The sequence below is a fragment of the Palaemon carinicauda genome, chromosome 1 (assembly GCF_036898095.1).
Source record: "Palaemon carinicauda isolate YSFRI2023 chromosome 1, ASM3689809v2, whole genome shotgun sequence".
NCBI classification, from domain to species: domain Eukaryota; kingdom Metazoa; phylum Arthropoda; class Malacostraca; order Decapoda; family Palaemonidae; genus Palaemon; species Palaemon carinicauda.
Window position 1 is genome coordinate 264,337,037 of NC_090725.1, and position 17,166 is coordinate 264,354,202.

The 17,166-nt window shown below is 45.2% G+C and overlaps 2 protein-coding genes across 2 annotated transcripts in view; one reads left to right on the forward strand and one right to left on the reverse strand.

The window, feature by feature from the left end:
• LOC137645938 (coatomer subunit gamma-2-like) overlaps window positions 1-3,225 on the reverse strand; it is a 42,988-nt gene extending 39,763 nt beyond the window's left edge. Inside the window, exon 1 of the mRNA XM_068379008.1 lies at window positions 3,070-3,225. Coding sequence (XP_068235109.1) covers window positions 3,070-3,112 — 43 coding nt within the window. The 5' untranslated portion in view covers window positions 3,113-3,225. The remainder of the gene's footprint in view (window positions 1-3,069) is intronic.
• Window positions 1-17,166, forward strand: part of Ddx1 (ATP-dependent RNA helicase Ddx1) — a 221,241-nt gene that overhangs the window by 110,578 nt on the left and 93,497 nt on the right. The window lies entirely within an intron of this gene.

A 17,166-nucleotide genomic window follows, 5' to 3' on the forward strand; every position in this document is an offset into this window, starting at 1 on the left:
TTCTGACTCATTATCTTGTGTTTATTATGCATTTCTGACCATCACTATTGTTGCAAATGACTCTTTTTGGGCATTTCACACCCTAATACCTTGGTTTCCCACTAAAGTCCCCAAAAATTGTCATTATATAAGAGGTGTCAAAAACACTCATAAACAAGTGTTTTGTCTACAATAATCATGGTCAGAAATGCCTAAATTACAAGATGAAAGTATGAAAAATATGTGGTACATGTACTTGGCTAAAAATTAAAGCATAACATATCTAATGTTATTAGTCTTTGGCTCATAATAGGTAAATATATGATACTTTATTTGTGAAACTGAAATTCGCTATAAGAAATGAACGAGTGCTGGCTAGTTTGGTATTTTTCTCTAAGTTTAATCCGGGCTGGGGAATAATAAATTACGCATCGGTCGATTAAAATGTGGGGTACGTTTTTCACTCTTAAGTAATTGTTTACATCTGAGAGACTAAAAGGGACTTATTGTGCATGCTTGGTTCCAATCGGTTTGAGGAGCTTCCTGAGCATTAACAATGAAGTATCTGCTCGGTGGTTTTTTTAAACCAATTAAGATCTGGGAAGGGGGTCCGGGGAGCTTGGCCCCCGGCTAGGGGTGGTGACCTGGGAAGGGGGTCCGGGAGGCTTAGCCCCCGGCTAGGGATTGTGACCTGGGAACTACTAAGTTAAGTTATGCTAGGTAGGTTTGTTAGGTTTTGTACCCTTATTCAAATCTCAAAAGTTAAATAATCACAATTTGGCCTATTTTTAGCCACTTGTATGAACCATATATTTTTCCTCCAACTGGTTATCTTGTGCTTATTTTGCATTTCTGTCCATTATTATCGCTGCAAATCACTTGTTTATGACATTTCCCACCAAAAAAAACCCTGGTTTCCCACTAGGGTCCACCATAAGTCTTTATATAAGGGGGTCCAAAAACTCGTTAACGGGTGGTTTGCCCCAATAATCATAGTCTGAAATGCATAGAACACAAGATAGCGAGTAGGAAAAATGGTAAATTTTTCTAAGAATACAATATGATTCTTAGCATAAAAGAATAAAACACTGTAATTATATGTGTTTTGAACGTTTCTGATGGTTTAAATCTGCGACAAATGACCGTTTTTAAGATATTGGGCTCCTAATCCCAGTCCCCTAAAAAACCACTATTTCACACAAAAACACATATTTGGAGAACATGTTTCCGCGGGTCACCCCTCCCCCGCCAGGAAATGGCGTTTTGAACGTTTATGATGGTTTAAACTGGCGGCAAATGACCATTTTTTAGCTATTGGACTCTAAACTCCAGCTCTGCCCCCCCCCCAAAAATAAAAACCACTATTTCACACAAAAGCACCTATTATATGGGAAATAAAAGAAAAGCGGCATGTTTACCCCCCCCCCCCAGGAAATGGTGTATTCATAGCTGGTCGCCGTGATAGGAATCGATTCTCCAACCACCCTACCAGACATTAAGTTCACATACAATACTAGGACAGGGTCGCGATCGTCAGAAAATAAAGTAAAAATCGTCAGCAATCTAATTTTTCACGGGAAGTTCAACAGAATGAAATAATGAATTCACTAAATTTGTCAATGCTTGTCCCAACAAACTACATACTAGGACCACTCAGCACATGAATGTCGGAAACGTGCGGGAAAAATGGACAACTAACCCAAACTTCCCCCCTAACCTGACCTACAAGCAATGGGCAGCACTCTAAATTATATCTTAACCACATTGTAATAATAAAGAAGGTACTCAGGATTATCTTAATATTCGTAGCCGCTATAGTCCCGTAGGCCTAAAAACCTTAATGCCCTCAATGCATCAAGCTGATCTATATGAGTAATAAACTTAACCACACAGCTCAAAGAAAAACTATGGGAAACACGTCTATCCATTGCGGCGGTTAGCGTTGGAAAGGCCGACCTCGTGGTTCAGGTCAATCTTGGGTCACGAGGGGTTGGTAGATAAAAATTGTTAAATCACGTGGCCAACAAAAGCAGGCTTACAAGCGCACGGAAACGAAAGGTTAGTTCGGGTAAATTGTTTGACACTGGCTTAATATACCGGTTAAGAATGTAGATTGTTAGGATTAGCGAAAACTTAAGTCCGAACATCAATAAATGTTCAGGTTTACGCCACCAGCCTAGGAAGCAATGCTTGGGGGAAATTTTACAATCAAGTAACTTGGCCGTGGCTTCAGTGAACGACGCATTATAACAACCTTTTCCCTGCCTAACAATTCATGATAATTATTACAGCAGTATCAAATGCCATTGTAAAGGACGTGTCCCAACCAACTACAAACTTAAGAGAGGTAAGAATGTATATTGATGGGACGGCCTTAAATTGTAAAAATGAATGATACTTAACATGGGATGACACGGGCTCTATCTATAGGGAAAGTTTGGAAACGAAGCAGGAGCTACCCGTGTCATGGTGCGGATCAAAACCGGACTTAGAAAACTCCCGAAGCAACATTTTTTATTTTGACCAACCGCCTCAGATTTAATCATACCAAATAAACTCGTAATCATTAATTGATATATACTGTTTAAAATCCTGTGGGGAACATAGTGTTCTTGTACAATAAAACCGTTAAGATATATGATTCACGTATTTGACAAGAAATTAAAGTATCATGTTTACTAAATGTTTTTGACAAATTACAAAAATAAACTGTCGAGTAATTTTTAAACTCTGTACATCTAATTCTTATCTAACCATGCCTAACAATGTCTGAAAAGTAAACGGGTGAAAACATCATATAGCCTACTTGAAAAAAAAACCTGACTACGGTAGCTAGTGGGGACCCAGTTGGAACTTAATAACAGGGTTTTAGGGGTCCTGTGGTCGTAACTTTGTTAAGATTCACAAATCCGTAATCATATTGAATTCTACAATTTGAATGAACTCAAATTGAAACAATATCTAGTTAACACTACCGGTAAGACCAGGTAAAGAACTGTACTGTTACATTCAGTAGACTACAGTAAGGTAGCATAAACGATAATTGTATCAACCATACACCACAAAGTATAAAGAATAAGGCACACTAACCATCTTCTTCATCTTTCTTCATTTGTTTGAAAGACCCTATCATAGTTTCGTCTCAAGGCACCGCAATAATTCTTCCAAAGGTAAGTGCAACACCGTATGACAGATGATTGTTTTGGTTAGCCACGTCGGCCTAGAACTGTAACGATGGTTCCGTTTTCATAAATGTGTCAATAAACAATGACAGAAAAACCCTTTACTGACTTTGGCCAATAAGGGTATCTAACTATAGCATATTTATGAAGGAAATGTTTATCTTAAAATGTTAACATTTTCTGAATAAAAACTAACAAACGTAGTTTATATCGTTCTAGTCAGCCAACTAATCCACATGACGTCACAGATAGCAGCCATACAATTTTAATGTACAGTATATATATATATATATATATATATATATATATATATATATATATATATATATATATATATATATATATATATATATATATATATATATATATATATATCATGCTCAAAATTCAAAGCTCGTATCATCTAAAGAAAATAAATTGAGATATATATTACAAACTACCTGTTTGATTAAGTCTAAACCGAATAGCTATACAACTTATATGGAATATCAGTTAAATAAGATTGAGAGATAAAATGAGACTAAAATCACATCACAAGCATTGCTCTTATTAAAATATCTGGAGGAATGTTTTGCTAGGAAACTTGATATTAATTGTGTTATTACCAGGATTGGCTACTGTAGTTCTGTCTATTATAACCTATACAAAGTGAAACTTAACAAACTAGAAAACATAAACACAGAATCGACATTAATAAAAGGTGTCCTACCCTGAGAAAGTATTATCCTTTTAGTTTAAGATATATACAATAACTCATCAATTTATCAGAACATAACGTCCAAAATATTTAAGATATTTGCTACGCATCATGCAGCAAACAAATCGTGTCGATACGAGAATAGTTACGGATAAAGACCATACCATACAAACCGATTGTAAAAATAAAATATATTACGATTCCCCCTAAAGATGATATCACCAGCACCACCATTATTATTATTATTATTATTATTATTATTATTATTATTAATATTACTTGATAAGCTACAGCCCAAGTTGGAAAAGCAGAATCTATAAGCCCGAGGACCTCAACAGGGAAAATAGACCAGTGAAGAAAGGAAATATGAAATTTACAAGATATTAATAACTCAAATAAGATATTTCAAGAACAACAACATCAAAACAAATCTATTACATATAAACAACAAAAACTTGAAAAAAAAAAACAAGAGGAGGAGAAACAATATAGAATAGTGTGCCAGAGTGTACCCTTCAGCAAGAGAACTCTACCCAAGCCAGTAAAAGACCATGATACAGAGGCTAAGGCGCTATCCAAGACCATAGAACAATAGTTTGATTTTGGAGTGTCCTCCTAGAAGAGCTGGTTATCATAGCTAAAGAGTCTCTCCTACCCTTATCAAAAGGAAAGTAGCCACTGAACAATTATATTGCAGTAGTTAACCCCTTAAGAGAGGAAGAATTGTTTGGTAATCTCAGTGTTGTCAGGTGTTTGAAAACAGAGAGGAATATATAAAGAATTGGCCAGACTATTCAGCGTATGTGTAGGCAAAAGTAAAATGAGCAGTAACCACAAAGAAGGATTCAATGTTGTACTGTCTGGCCAGTCAAAAGGACCCTTTCATGCAAAGGGAAAGATTGTACCCTACATATTGCGATTCCTCCTTAAAGAACTAGAGTCCATGCTTAGTAAAGCCCCTTCCATTCAAACAGAAGGATTATAAAACATTATAATTCCCCCTTAAAAACTCTTACATGCAAACGGAATGATTACACACATTATGATTGCCCTTAACAAACTTAAACCCATAGTAAGTGAAGACCTTTCCATTGAATCGGAATGATAATAAACATTATAATTCCCCCTTAAAGAACATGAACCCATAATAAGTAAAGACCCTCAATGTTAACGGAATGATTATACACATTATGATTCCCCAGTTTTCATCCTCAAACAGCTTGGAGTGGGCGGGTCTTTTCTTAGCATTAGTATTGAATCCTTAAGTAATAGATCACAAGAGTTGTTGTTGATTGGCACCAAAATAAGTATAGGGATGTGATATCTGGTGTTCTTCAGGATAGTGTTCTTTACCCATTATTGCATATTCTTGTTGCATATGCAAATGGTGCTACTCTCTTTGCACCAATTCTATATCTTTATTGTAGATTTGGGTTGCTGAATCCATTAATAGAGGTCTAGCTAAAATTAGTCCATGATGTAAATTATAAGGACATGAAGTTGAAAGCTAATAAAACTCAAAGTATGGCTATAAGTTGGTCGAGGACTGTGGTTCCTCAACATCCAGATCTCACCATTGATAAAGTTTCTTTAACTCTTTATGACTCTTAAGATTTTAGTTGTGATTCTCCATAGCAAATTTACTTGTGAAGAATTTATCTTCAATTTTCTTCTTTCCTTTAGTATTTTGGTCTAGTTACCCCTTAAACATTTGCTCACACACTTTTCGTTTTCTTTACCAAAACATCGGGATGACTGCTTTAAATCAACTAAACTCGTTGACAATACCGGACGCCATGTTCGGGACGTCACTGCGTAGGAACGCAAAACAAAAGCCTTACGCCAACATACTATGGTTCTTTCCTTAAACTACGTGTGCTGAGTTATGATGGAGTACCTGCATGTATGATATGTTTTCCCATGGCGGGCAGGCGCCAAGTGAGTGTGCCGGTTGCAGAGAGCAACCGAGTGAGTCTGTATCTGAGGACCGATTAAACCACATGTCCCCAACATCGTGTGTCTCTTGTCCTACCTTGACATCCAATATGGCGCAGTGATTCTCAAGGACCAACGTGACCCTCACCATGACCTTCCAGCGCCGCTCAGTGCAGTCCACCCCAAGGGCCGCACGCCCTGTCGTCCCCCGTGGGCTCGTCCCTGCCCTGCAAGAAGCCAGGCAAGCCATGGCAGCACAGCAGCAGATGATCAACGTTCTCCGTGACCGGCTTACGACACATGCTACCCCTGGACCTCGTGTCCCCCGCGTCTGCAGCCCCGGAGAAGGGCGAAATTGAGCTGAAGCCCGCCGCATTCAGGTCCTGGAGGAGGTCGATGGAATGCTGGATCGAACTGTGCAGACTACCGCCCCACGAGGTCGTCCACCACATCAGGCTATACTGCACACCCCCTCTACAACGGGCGCTGGACGCCAGATTCACCTCACAGGAATGGAGTAACCTCACCGCTACGGAAGCCATGGATTTTATTCGCGATATTGTGTTGCGATCTACAAACCGTGCTGTGCTATGGTCGGAGTTTTTTAATGCGGTACAAGGCCCAGGAGAAAGTGTCAGTGATTATTTTTTAAAGTGTTCTCAAAAGGCCACCGATTGCAATTTCCAGTGCCCTCAATGTCAGTGCAATCTAGCTGAGTATATGTTATTACCTAAGTTAATGGTGGGCTTAAGTGATGAGGCTATGCGTCGCCATGTATACCAGTGTAGCAATGACATCAATAGTGTTAGCGCCCTTAGGGCCAGCTGCTGTGCCTATGAGGCGGCCCGCGTCAACGCCGCTGAGCGCCAATGCAACTGGAGGGAATCTGCTTGTGCAGCTGGCAGCGAGACACCCGAGGCAGATCATCCGAGTGCAACCGTCGCTGGCACAGGTAGGGGTCCCCCACCCCCTCCCTGTGGGAACTGCGGTGGGCGCCACGCCTCTGGCAGAGCCTCATGCCCCGCTAAATCCGTCGTATGCAACGGGTGCCACAAGCAGGGCCATTACTACAGATGCTGCAGAAAGTCACAGGCAAAATCGACAGGATCCCCGGCAGACGTGTCTAGTGCTACGTCTAGCACTGTGCTTGTTGCGGGTGCCAACCTCGCCCGCCACCCAGTAGTGGAGGTGACAGTTGTTCACAACGACACAGGAGTACGTGTGCCGGTCACCGCCGTGGCGGACACCGGGGCACAGGTATGTGTGGCGGGGCCCTCCTTGCTATCGCACCTCCAAGTCCGCCCAGCAGCCCTTACACCCCGGGCTGGCTTGCGGGATGTGGCAAACCTTCCCCTGAAGTGCCTTGGATCTGCCGTGTGCCACGTCACCCTGCAAGGTCGCACCACGGAGCAGGACGTGTACTTCGTGCAGTCGGCAAAGCACCTCTTCCTGTCGCTGGACGCTTGCAGGGACTTAACGCTGGTACCCAAGGAGTTCCCCCATCCCTCCCCCGCGGTGGCACACGTGAGCCTGTTCGATGGCACGGCCAGACGGGCCGCCCAGGTACCACCCCGACCCGCCGAGGTGCCCCTGCCGCCCCAGGAGGAACATGCGGCCAGGTTGGAAGCCTGGCTCCTGCAACATTTCGCTACGACAACATTCAACACAGCCAGGAAGCCACTACCAGTGATGCAGGGGAAACTGCATCATACCCACCTGCTCCCAGGAACCACGCCTTAAGCATGCCATACCCCAGCATCAGTGCCAAAACACTGGGAAGAGGAAGTGAAGGCCCAGCTCGAAGAAGATGTCGCCCGTGGCGTCATAGAACCGGTACCTGCCGGGCAGCCAACCGAATGGTGCACCCGTATGGTGGTCGTCGCCAAGAAGTCAGGACAGCCACGCCGTACAGTTGACTACCAGCGCCTCAACGCATCTTGCCTACGGGAGACACACCACACCCCCACCCCATTCGACATGGTGTCCGGGGTACCTAAGCACACATTCAAGACCGTGGCGGACGCGTACTGGGGATACCACCAAGTGGAGTTAGACAAGGAAAGTCGCGATTTAACCACATTCATTACCCTCCAGGGGAGATATCGTTACCGTCGTACACCCATGGGGCACTGCTCCGCTGGCGATGCGTATACTCGACGATTCGACGACGCCATCCAGGACATCCAGAGGAAATATATGTGCGTGGACGACACCCTACTCTACGACAACAGCATTGAAGGGGCCTTCTGGCATGCCTACGACTTCCTCGAAACATGCGCAGCCAAGGGCGTTACCCTTAAGCCGGAGAAATTCCAATTCACAAGAAGGGAAGTGGACTTCATGGGCTTCAACCTGGGCTGGGAGGCCTACAAGCCAACAGAGGAACGTTTGGCGGCCATCAAGAACTTCCCGATGCCACGTCAGCCCTCTATCACCGACATAAGGGCTTGGTACGGATTCGTCAACCAGCTGGCGCCCTTCCTCGCGACAGCCCCCATCATGAACCCATTCAGGGAGCTCCTCAAAAAACCAACCGGGAAGGCAGTGTACTGGGACGAGGCACTCGGCACCAAATTTCATCACGCCCAAGACATGATCTGCCAATTAGCAAAGGACGGACTGGCCTACTACGACAGGAGCCGCCCCACAGCAGCGATCACCGACTGGAGCAAAGAAGGCATAGGGTTTGTGATCCTTCAACAGTATTGTTCATGCAGCTCCGCCAACACGCCCTTTTGCTGCACGGATGGGTGGCGCCTGGCACTATGCGGCAGCCGCCATCTCACCGTCGCCGAAGCTGGCTACGCTGCCGTGGAGGGGGAGGCCCTCGCGGTAGCCTGGTGTCTCCAGAAGGCGAGGCTGTTCTTGCTGGGGTGCCCCAACCTCACCGTTGTGACGGACCACCGCCCGTTAACCAAGTTACTGGGGGATCGGGCCCTCACGGAAATCTCCAACCCCCGCCTCTTCAGGCTGAAGGAGAGAACTCTGCAGTACCGATTCAGGGTCAAGTATCTGCCGGGGAAGCGTAACAGCGCAGCAGACTTCCTGTCCTGATACCCTGCCTTGAAAGCCGATCCCAGCGCCCACGACATGGACCTCGACGAAGACCTCACCGACACCATGGCGGCCGCCGTCTTGGCAGCAGTAGAGCATGACAGCTGTGTCGTGGACGAGGCGAGAGTTAGGCACGCCGCTGTCAGCGACCCCGTGTACCAGCTGCTCATGGCCAGGGTCCTGGCCGGGGACTGGGCCAACAGAAAGTCCCAAGAAGTTGCGTACCTTCGGCCCTTCTACGGTGTCAGGGAGAGGCTGGCCATTATCCAAGACTTGGTGACATACACGTTCGAACAGGGCAACGTCCGCCTAGTTATTCCGGAACCTCTCCGTCAGCAGGTGGCTGCCAACCTTCACGCGGGGCACCAAGGCCTGGACTCGATGCAACAACGAGCGCGCCAGACGGTATACTGGCCTGGACTTGAGGGGGACCCGCAGTGTATCACCGATCCTCGTGTGAAGAATGCGACGTACACGCACCATCCCAGGCCGCGGAGGAACTCATCATCACGCCGCCCCCAGAGTACCCCTTCCAGATGACGGTAGCAGATATTTTCCAGCACGACGGACACTCGTACATGGCCTACGCAGACAGGCTCACAGGGTGGCTGGAGCTGGCCCACTTCCCCCACGGAACCTCCTCCTCCCACATCAAGACCCAGCTGCGTCGCTACTTCGCCAGGTGGGGGGCCCGGAGCAAATCTCCATGGACGGTGGCACCAATCTGGCAAGCGAGGAAACGGGGGAATTTTTCAAGTTATGGGGCGTGTTCGTGTGTCTATCATCCGCCCAGTACCCGCAGTCCAATGGCAGGGCAGAGGCCGCAGTCAAGATCGGGAAGCGGATAATAATGGCGAACACGGGCAGCGGCGGCACCCTCGACACGGACAAGTCCTCTATGGCTATGTTGCAGTACCTCAACACCCCCCTCCGCGGAATAAATTAGTCACCCGCCCAGATGGCAGCGGGCAGGCAGCTCCGAGACGGCGTACCTACGGCCCGCTGGCACCTCACGGTAGACAAACACTGGGGGGCAACCTTACGGCAAAGAGAACGTCAGATGGCTGACAGTGGTGCCGCCCTCACCGGGAACGGACCATCCAGAAAGCTTCCAGCTATCAACCCGGGATCCCAAGTGCGAGTGCAAAATCAGGCCACTAAGCTGTGGGACCGCACCGGTACCGTGGCGGAAACGCTCCCATACCGACAATACCTAGTCAAACTGGATGGCAGCGGGCGCCTCTCCCTCCGTAACAGGAAGCACCTGTGTCTCACATCATCGGGGCCCCAGCCTGGGCGGGCCACACCTGCTACGCATCCAGTCACGCCCACGCCCGAGCAGCTACCAGGCAGTCACCCTACGCCCAGCCCACAAGCAGTACGGGAGCCACGCCCATCACGGCGCACTAGAAGTCCTGCGTGGATGGATGACTACATGTGATCATTGTACATTACAGCGGCACCTGCATATATTTTTTTTTTTATTGCCTTTGCTTCTCATATTATTCTATGAATATGTATTACTGTACCTGCACATTGTGTCTTCCTTACTGACAGTTATGCACCTGTCTTCCTATTCTCGCACATGCACCCAATTTAATCCATGTATATCCATGCATTATTTTTTATCATTGCCTCTCCATGTATACCCATGTATTAATCTCGGGGGGGGGGGGGGATGATGGAGTACCTGCATGTATGATACGTTTTCCCATGGCGGGCAGGCGCCAAGTGAGTGTGCCGGTTGCAGAGAGCAACCGAGTGAGTCTGTATCTGAGGACCGATTAAACCACGTCCCCACCATCGTGTGTCTCTTGTCCTACCTTGACATCCAATAAGTTATATTATAACACTGGTTTTGAATCTAATGTTAGTACTGCTGACTAATAAGCAGCTTATTTTATTTCTCAGAACCTATTCAGGTCCGATTAATTTTAAGATGTATGGCCATCGCACCATCCCATTGCTAATTGCTCATTTAAATTATTAATTTTTAGTAAGCCAAAACAGGTAGGATTATTATGTATATATATTCCCTTAGAACTGCAAGATTTCATATTTTGCTCCAAATCCTGCCTCCTACTCACTCTTACAATGTAACATTGCCCTACCCTAAAATCCCGATATGGCACCTCAACTGTGTTACCCTACGCCCAATGACCCTCACCTGTTTGGAAGTTGAACCCAGTTCGCCAAATTCGTGCACTGGCAGCTGTTGTGACCGGCTGACCGACCTAGTCAGTCAATCTGTACTGTACATCTCTGGATCAGGCCCCAACTAGACTCCCACCTAACAAAGGACCGAGGAGTTTTAGTGCCCTGTCGGCTGGAGAGAGGGAAGAAGACGAGCCTGGGGACTGTTACGGCGAGGTTTAAAGGTGTAAAATATCCATTCAATGGCAATTTACCAGCAACAAGCTGTAACTGGCATTGAAGGGCAAGGGCTGTCTCTCTTGTAAAGAGTGCAGGTACACCACGTGGCAACACATAATTTTCCCCCGTTTTAGAATGGATGAGTTTTTTATTTTACTTGATTTAGTCTAACTGGCTTTTTCATATTTCAGGCTGAGTGCATGGGATTGTGTGCACAAATTCTGTGTATAATCTTTTGCTGTAGAGACCAGTACAGTCTCGGGGTCACAAGACCGTGTCCGAACCCACTTCAATCATTTATCATTGCAAGAGACCTCGTGTGACGCATATTTTTGGGCTCAAGCCATGTCGTCCTGATGGAAGGTTCCTTCAGTAGCTTCCTTTGGGTATTTATGACTACAATAGATATTCCCAGAGAATTAAACTAATGGTTTCACAGAATTCTAATTTCTGGTGCGAGTACCCTAAAGGTTTCCCTCTAGGATATCGTATATCAACAGGGGACGCATGCATTAACACGCCACATGGCTATCTGCACCCCACATAGCGCTTACGCTTCGAGGGGGAAAGATGGCGAGGTAACTGAGGAGCCGTTCCAAAGTTACCCTCCTTTGTTACTGTTACGGTACTCGCAACGTAAACAAACCTTCCGCCATACTGTGTGACGTCACGTCCGTCCTCATTCCTATTCTGGTAGCTTCCAACATTGGTTTGTTTTTCCCAGTGATCGCCAATTATCTTGTGCATCCTTCGTCATGTCTCAACCTTCTGCCTCGCCTTCTTTTAGAAAGTTGAGTAAATAAGCTCTGGCCGTAAAGTAACGATTTTTTACGCTAAAATCTTGTGTTTTGTGGCAGAGCTGTGCCTTGCCCGGAAGTGCCATTTTATGACGCCGCTGTTCGCCTCGCATGCTTTATTTAGTTGGCCAGAACAGCCTTCCGGCCTTATAACTAATTAAATATCATTAGTTATTTAGTCTTCATTGCTAGGAATTAGTTATATTATGCCGATGGTATTCTTCGGCGCTCTTAGTTAGCCGACCCCATACTAGACTTTTAGCCTAGCCTAGGCCGCAGCCTAGTGTTCATGTTTACTTCTGCATGATATAATAAGTGTTCCTAGTGTTAATGTTAATGAAGATATAGGCATTTTTAAACATATACAAGATTCCGTGTTGCACATGTCTTTCGCCTTCTAGGGACCATACAAGGAACCGTCCCTGGTCCATCCATGTCACATCCCCTAACCCAACGTTGGGGCCCTTGTATGCTTCCTTATCTCCCCTGTTACCTTCGGGTAACTTCCCTCTGGGTAGCTTTGCTATATCTTAGCCCCCTTACCCGGAATAATTTTCGGGTAGGTTAGGCTAGATCGTTCTTCTCTCTTCCCTACCATAGTATATGGGGGGACCTCGGACAGAACCCCAGAGTACCTATCGTTCATCCCAGTCCACCCTTAGTGAACGCATTTCCCTTTAGGTATCGACTGAGACTGAAGGTGGAAGGGCCCTGCCCTTCCCCCTAGACTGCTCTTGGTTGGGACACGTCCCTTCCTCCTGTGGCCTAGCGATATGTCTTCCCAGCCCTCCCTAATCTAGGAGAAGACTCTCCTGGTTTAGGTTAGGCTTTGGGGGATTCTGTTTTATTATATTTTAGGACAGTACACCAGTGCTGTGCCTACTCTGAGCTAGCCTACCCTAGGGTTGGAGAGCGTTTCTCTCCTACCTGGGTAGTGTAGCATCTAAAGCGGGGTTTACACGGGCGAACAGCTCGTCGAGCCTGGTTCGACAACCCTATATTTGAATTGATGTTCGAGCGTGTAAACGGGCTATTTGGTTGTCGAGCGCGCTCGTCGAACGGCTAAATGAAAGTCAGGCTCATTTTGACTTTTGTGGGCGAAGCTACATCGTTTGACGAACGGTGTGAACGGGTGTCGAGCATCGAACCTCAGTTGTTATTCAAACCTGCTAGAGGAAACATCATCAAAGAAATGAATAATGGCTGCCGTTTGGCCCGTTTATGAAAGCAAGAATGAGAAGGAAGTCGTACTTGATTTCATACATGCATATCGGGCTCATCCAGCTTTATGGAAAGTTAAATCAAAAGACTATTCCAATAAAGTAGCCAGATACAAAGGAATAGCGGCTCTGCATGAAATATTGAAAGAACTAATTTTAAAGCAACAAGCAAGTTGGTGTGTGAAAATTTCTCTCTTTAGTAGCCAATCCTTCATCTACTGTGATCTTTTTTTCTTTCTTAGTGCCACTGCTAAAGCAATGGCTATCAAATCGTCCTGGTCGAGAGACATGTTGACGTTGTTTTAGCACGAGGCACACTGAGGTTCGATGTACTGTCTGAAAGCTCTTCGAGTCGTTCTACAACCAGGCTCGGCGAGCTGTTTGGCCGTGTAAACCCGCCTTAACAGATTCCCCCCACCCCTTGGAAGCTTTAGGGTTGTGACCCCTTCTTCTCCCTCAAACCCCTACCCCAACTCTATCCCTTTGTGTTGGCTTGCCTTCACACCCCTGTCCGCTGTCCTACAATTCCTCCCTTGGGAAGAGTTGTAGGTTAAACTGTGCTTTTCTGCTTGGCTGGCCGCTCTGCTACACTTCCCCCTCATAGTCGAACTATTGGGTAGTATCGGCGGCCGGCCTGCCGGCGGAAGATCACCCTCTCCCCTTTTTGAGTGTCCTCTGATCCTCCCTTGGATTACCATAGGTATCCAGCCATCTGCCGCCGGATGATAGGCATATCCCCTCCTATCATGAGAGCACTCCTTCCGGAGGAAAGCCGGTCGGGTATCGGACATTACCCTTCCCCATCCCTCCTTATCTTTCTCTCTTCTATCTTGGTGCCGGTCCTCTGACGACTACGCCTGCCGGCGCTAGCCGCCGGCACCCCATGTGACCTTCCTACTTCATAGGATGTTCCTATCTGAGGATTACCTAAGGCGACAGCCTGCCGGCTGCCGGGGGCCGCCGTCCCTTGCCGCCACTGCCGCCGACATCTCAGACTCCCTCCATCTTATGTACCCAGCTAGGTTCGCCAGCGCCGACAGCCTGCCGGCTGCCGGAGGCCACCGCCCTGCCGGCGACCCCGCCGCCGTGCCGGCGGTCGCCCTTATAGGTGTCTCCTACCTCTCTGCTGCTCAGTGTGTAGCCTTAGATGGATTCACCCCGCCGGACCAGCCTCCGGCTTGCCGGCGACGCTCCTGGGGCTTCCATAGACAAGCACCCCTTCCCCCGGCTGCCGGCCCCGTGCCGGCAGTCGACCTAATACAGCCGAATAGCCAGACTACTCTTTCTTTGGTATTTCATATCTTAAAAACAGTGGCTGGGATGTACGGTTGTACAGTACAATACTTCCAGCATACTCTGTGCTTCTCAGTGCAGTCTCTTGCCGGGACCTACCCAAATATAAGTGGGTTTTATCCTATTTTCCCCCTTCTTTTCTCTAGGTTCTGAACGATTTCAGACCCTCTCCACTCTGTAGACAATTCCTTTTCTGGGCTCCTCCTGTGCCGCCCAGTGAAATGCACCTTTTAGCACCATTTCTAAGGTATATAACCCATTTCACTGGGCGGAACAGGTCTCTCGCCCAGAAATAGATTTTTCCTTCGTCAAAATCCCTTTATAAGGAAGCCTAAGTTTGGCTCCCCCATAGGGATACCATTCCCTCCCCTAGAACCTCAGGTCCTAAGGGATTGTCTGCAGAAAAGGTCACGGTAACTGGCTGGATGGGACTCATAAGTACAGTATATAATATATATATATATATATATATATATATATATATATATATATATATATATATATATATATATATATATATATATACAGGTATATTTATATATAAGAAATTAAATACGTTGCAAAGCACAAAAAGGCGTAGGCCTACCCGCTATTTTATTACCACTCATTTGTAGTTGATTGTCATATCTTCCATTTATTTAATTTATTTTTACTCCAAAACACCTCTCCAATAAATTTTTTATTAGCCATGGCTGGAAACGAACAACTGAACGCTTATCCCTTCAAGCCATGGCTGGAAACGAACAACTGAACGCGTACCCCTTCAGGAACTGATGAAAAATGGTGTAATCTTGACTGAAGACGCTCGAAACCGCCACGGTTTTTAAAACATGAAGCATAGCTTGGTGGCAGCTGCAGCAGTTGGAGGCTTCTCGTGCCTCCAATGTTGCAACCCACATACGATACCTCTAGTTTTCAATTTGCCGCTGGAACCTCTTCCCAGTAACCTTGCCGCTAGTCATGCTCAGTGTGGCCGAAGCCTGAGAGGGAGATAGCTTTAGACCTGATAAAGCTAAAATAGGCCCTCAAATTACTTTTATTTCACTCGTGGTTTTCAGGCTCCTGGATAGAGTACAGGTTTTTACATTTAGAGTGGAGGTATGTGAACTACCTCATAGGGGGTTTGTGCCTCGAGTGATAGCGCTCCTTTTCCTCCCCAGCTGATCCTTGCGTAAATGTTATTGGGAGACTTTCCTGAAACAACAAGTTCCCACTCAACAATTAGATAAAATACATATTTTTCCGCTTATTGATCAAGTCTTAAGATTTTCGATGATCAATCTATTTGAAAGAAGCGTTTTAATTCTTTCATTCTACATGGTTTTGAGTAAAGTTTTGGCTGGTCTTCAGCGGCTGATTCTCATCTTAATTTGTTGGACAGGAACTTACTGTCAATTAGTTTTCTTATTCCTAATCTAGATATTAATGTCTGGCACCGTCATTCAAGTAGTTCATTATGAATGTTGCATAAGATTTTTCATAATTCTGACCATTCTTCCCAGACAGTACCATCCTCTTCATAATACTAGGTATGCAGTTAATTGTAACAGTCGTGCCTTCTCTATCAGTAGGCTCAACACTGAACAATATTCTAAAAGTTTTAATCCAGCTGTGATCAAATTGTGGAATGATCTTCCTAATTTGATATTTGAATTCGTTGAACTTCAAAAGTTCAAACATGCAACAGATGTTTTTATGTTGATCAGGCTGGCATAAGTCTATTTCTATAGTTTATATATGCAAGATGTTTTAATATCGTTTCTTTTCTTAAAATAATTATTTTATTGTTCATTACTTCTCATATAATTTATTTTTCTTTCCTCACATGGCTATTTTCCCTGTTGAAGCCCTGGGTTTATAGCATTCTGCTTGAAGATCAGTTAGTAATAATAATGATAATAATAGTAATAATATTTAAAATAATAATAATGATAATAATCATGAAAATAATAAAAATAAAGATAATATTGATAATGATAATAGGAAGTAAAGACCCTTCCATGCAAACGAAACGATTGTACATACAGTGAACCCTCGCTACTTCGCGGTTCGACCATCGCGGATTCACCACTTCGCGGATTTTTTTCATAACCCATGTATATACATATATCGCGGATTTTCCGGAAATATCAAAAATACCGCGATGTGACCGATGGTGCGAGATTGGAGAAAGTAAGGAAAATTGAATCATGATTGATTTTCAATATAAATGAAACTTTGAGGAGCAACAAAGATATCATTTGTTAGAGAGATAGAGAGAGGTAAGGAATGGGAGGTAGTGAAAAGTAGCCCACAGAGAGGTAGAGGTAGAGAGGTAGAGGTAGAGAGAGAGGTAGAGGTAGAGAGGGAGAGAGAGAGATAGGTAGAGAGAGAGAGAGAGAGAGAGATGGAGGGGGGTTTAAATGTAATAAACAAAAAAATTTGATAGGTTATAACACATTGGTGCTTATGTAATATCAACTGTATACTGTAGACGGTTTGAATAAGTTAAGAAATGGTATAAACGATACTTTGTTAGTGTATTCGTACACACTCAAGAGCGGCAGCTAGATGACAGCTGATCTAATCACAGCCAAAAGTAAAACAAAAAGAAGTCAACAATACTCGATTTTTAAAACACACCCGAAATTTAAAAA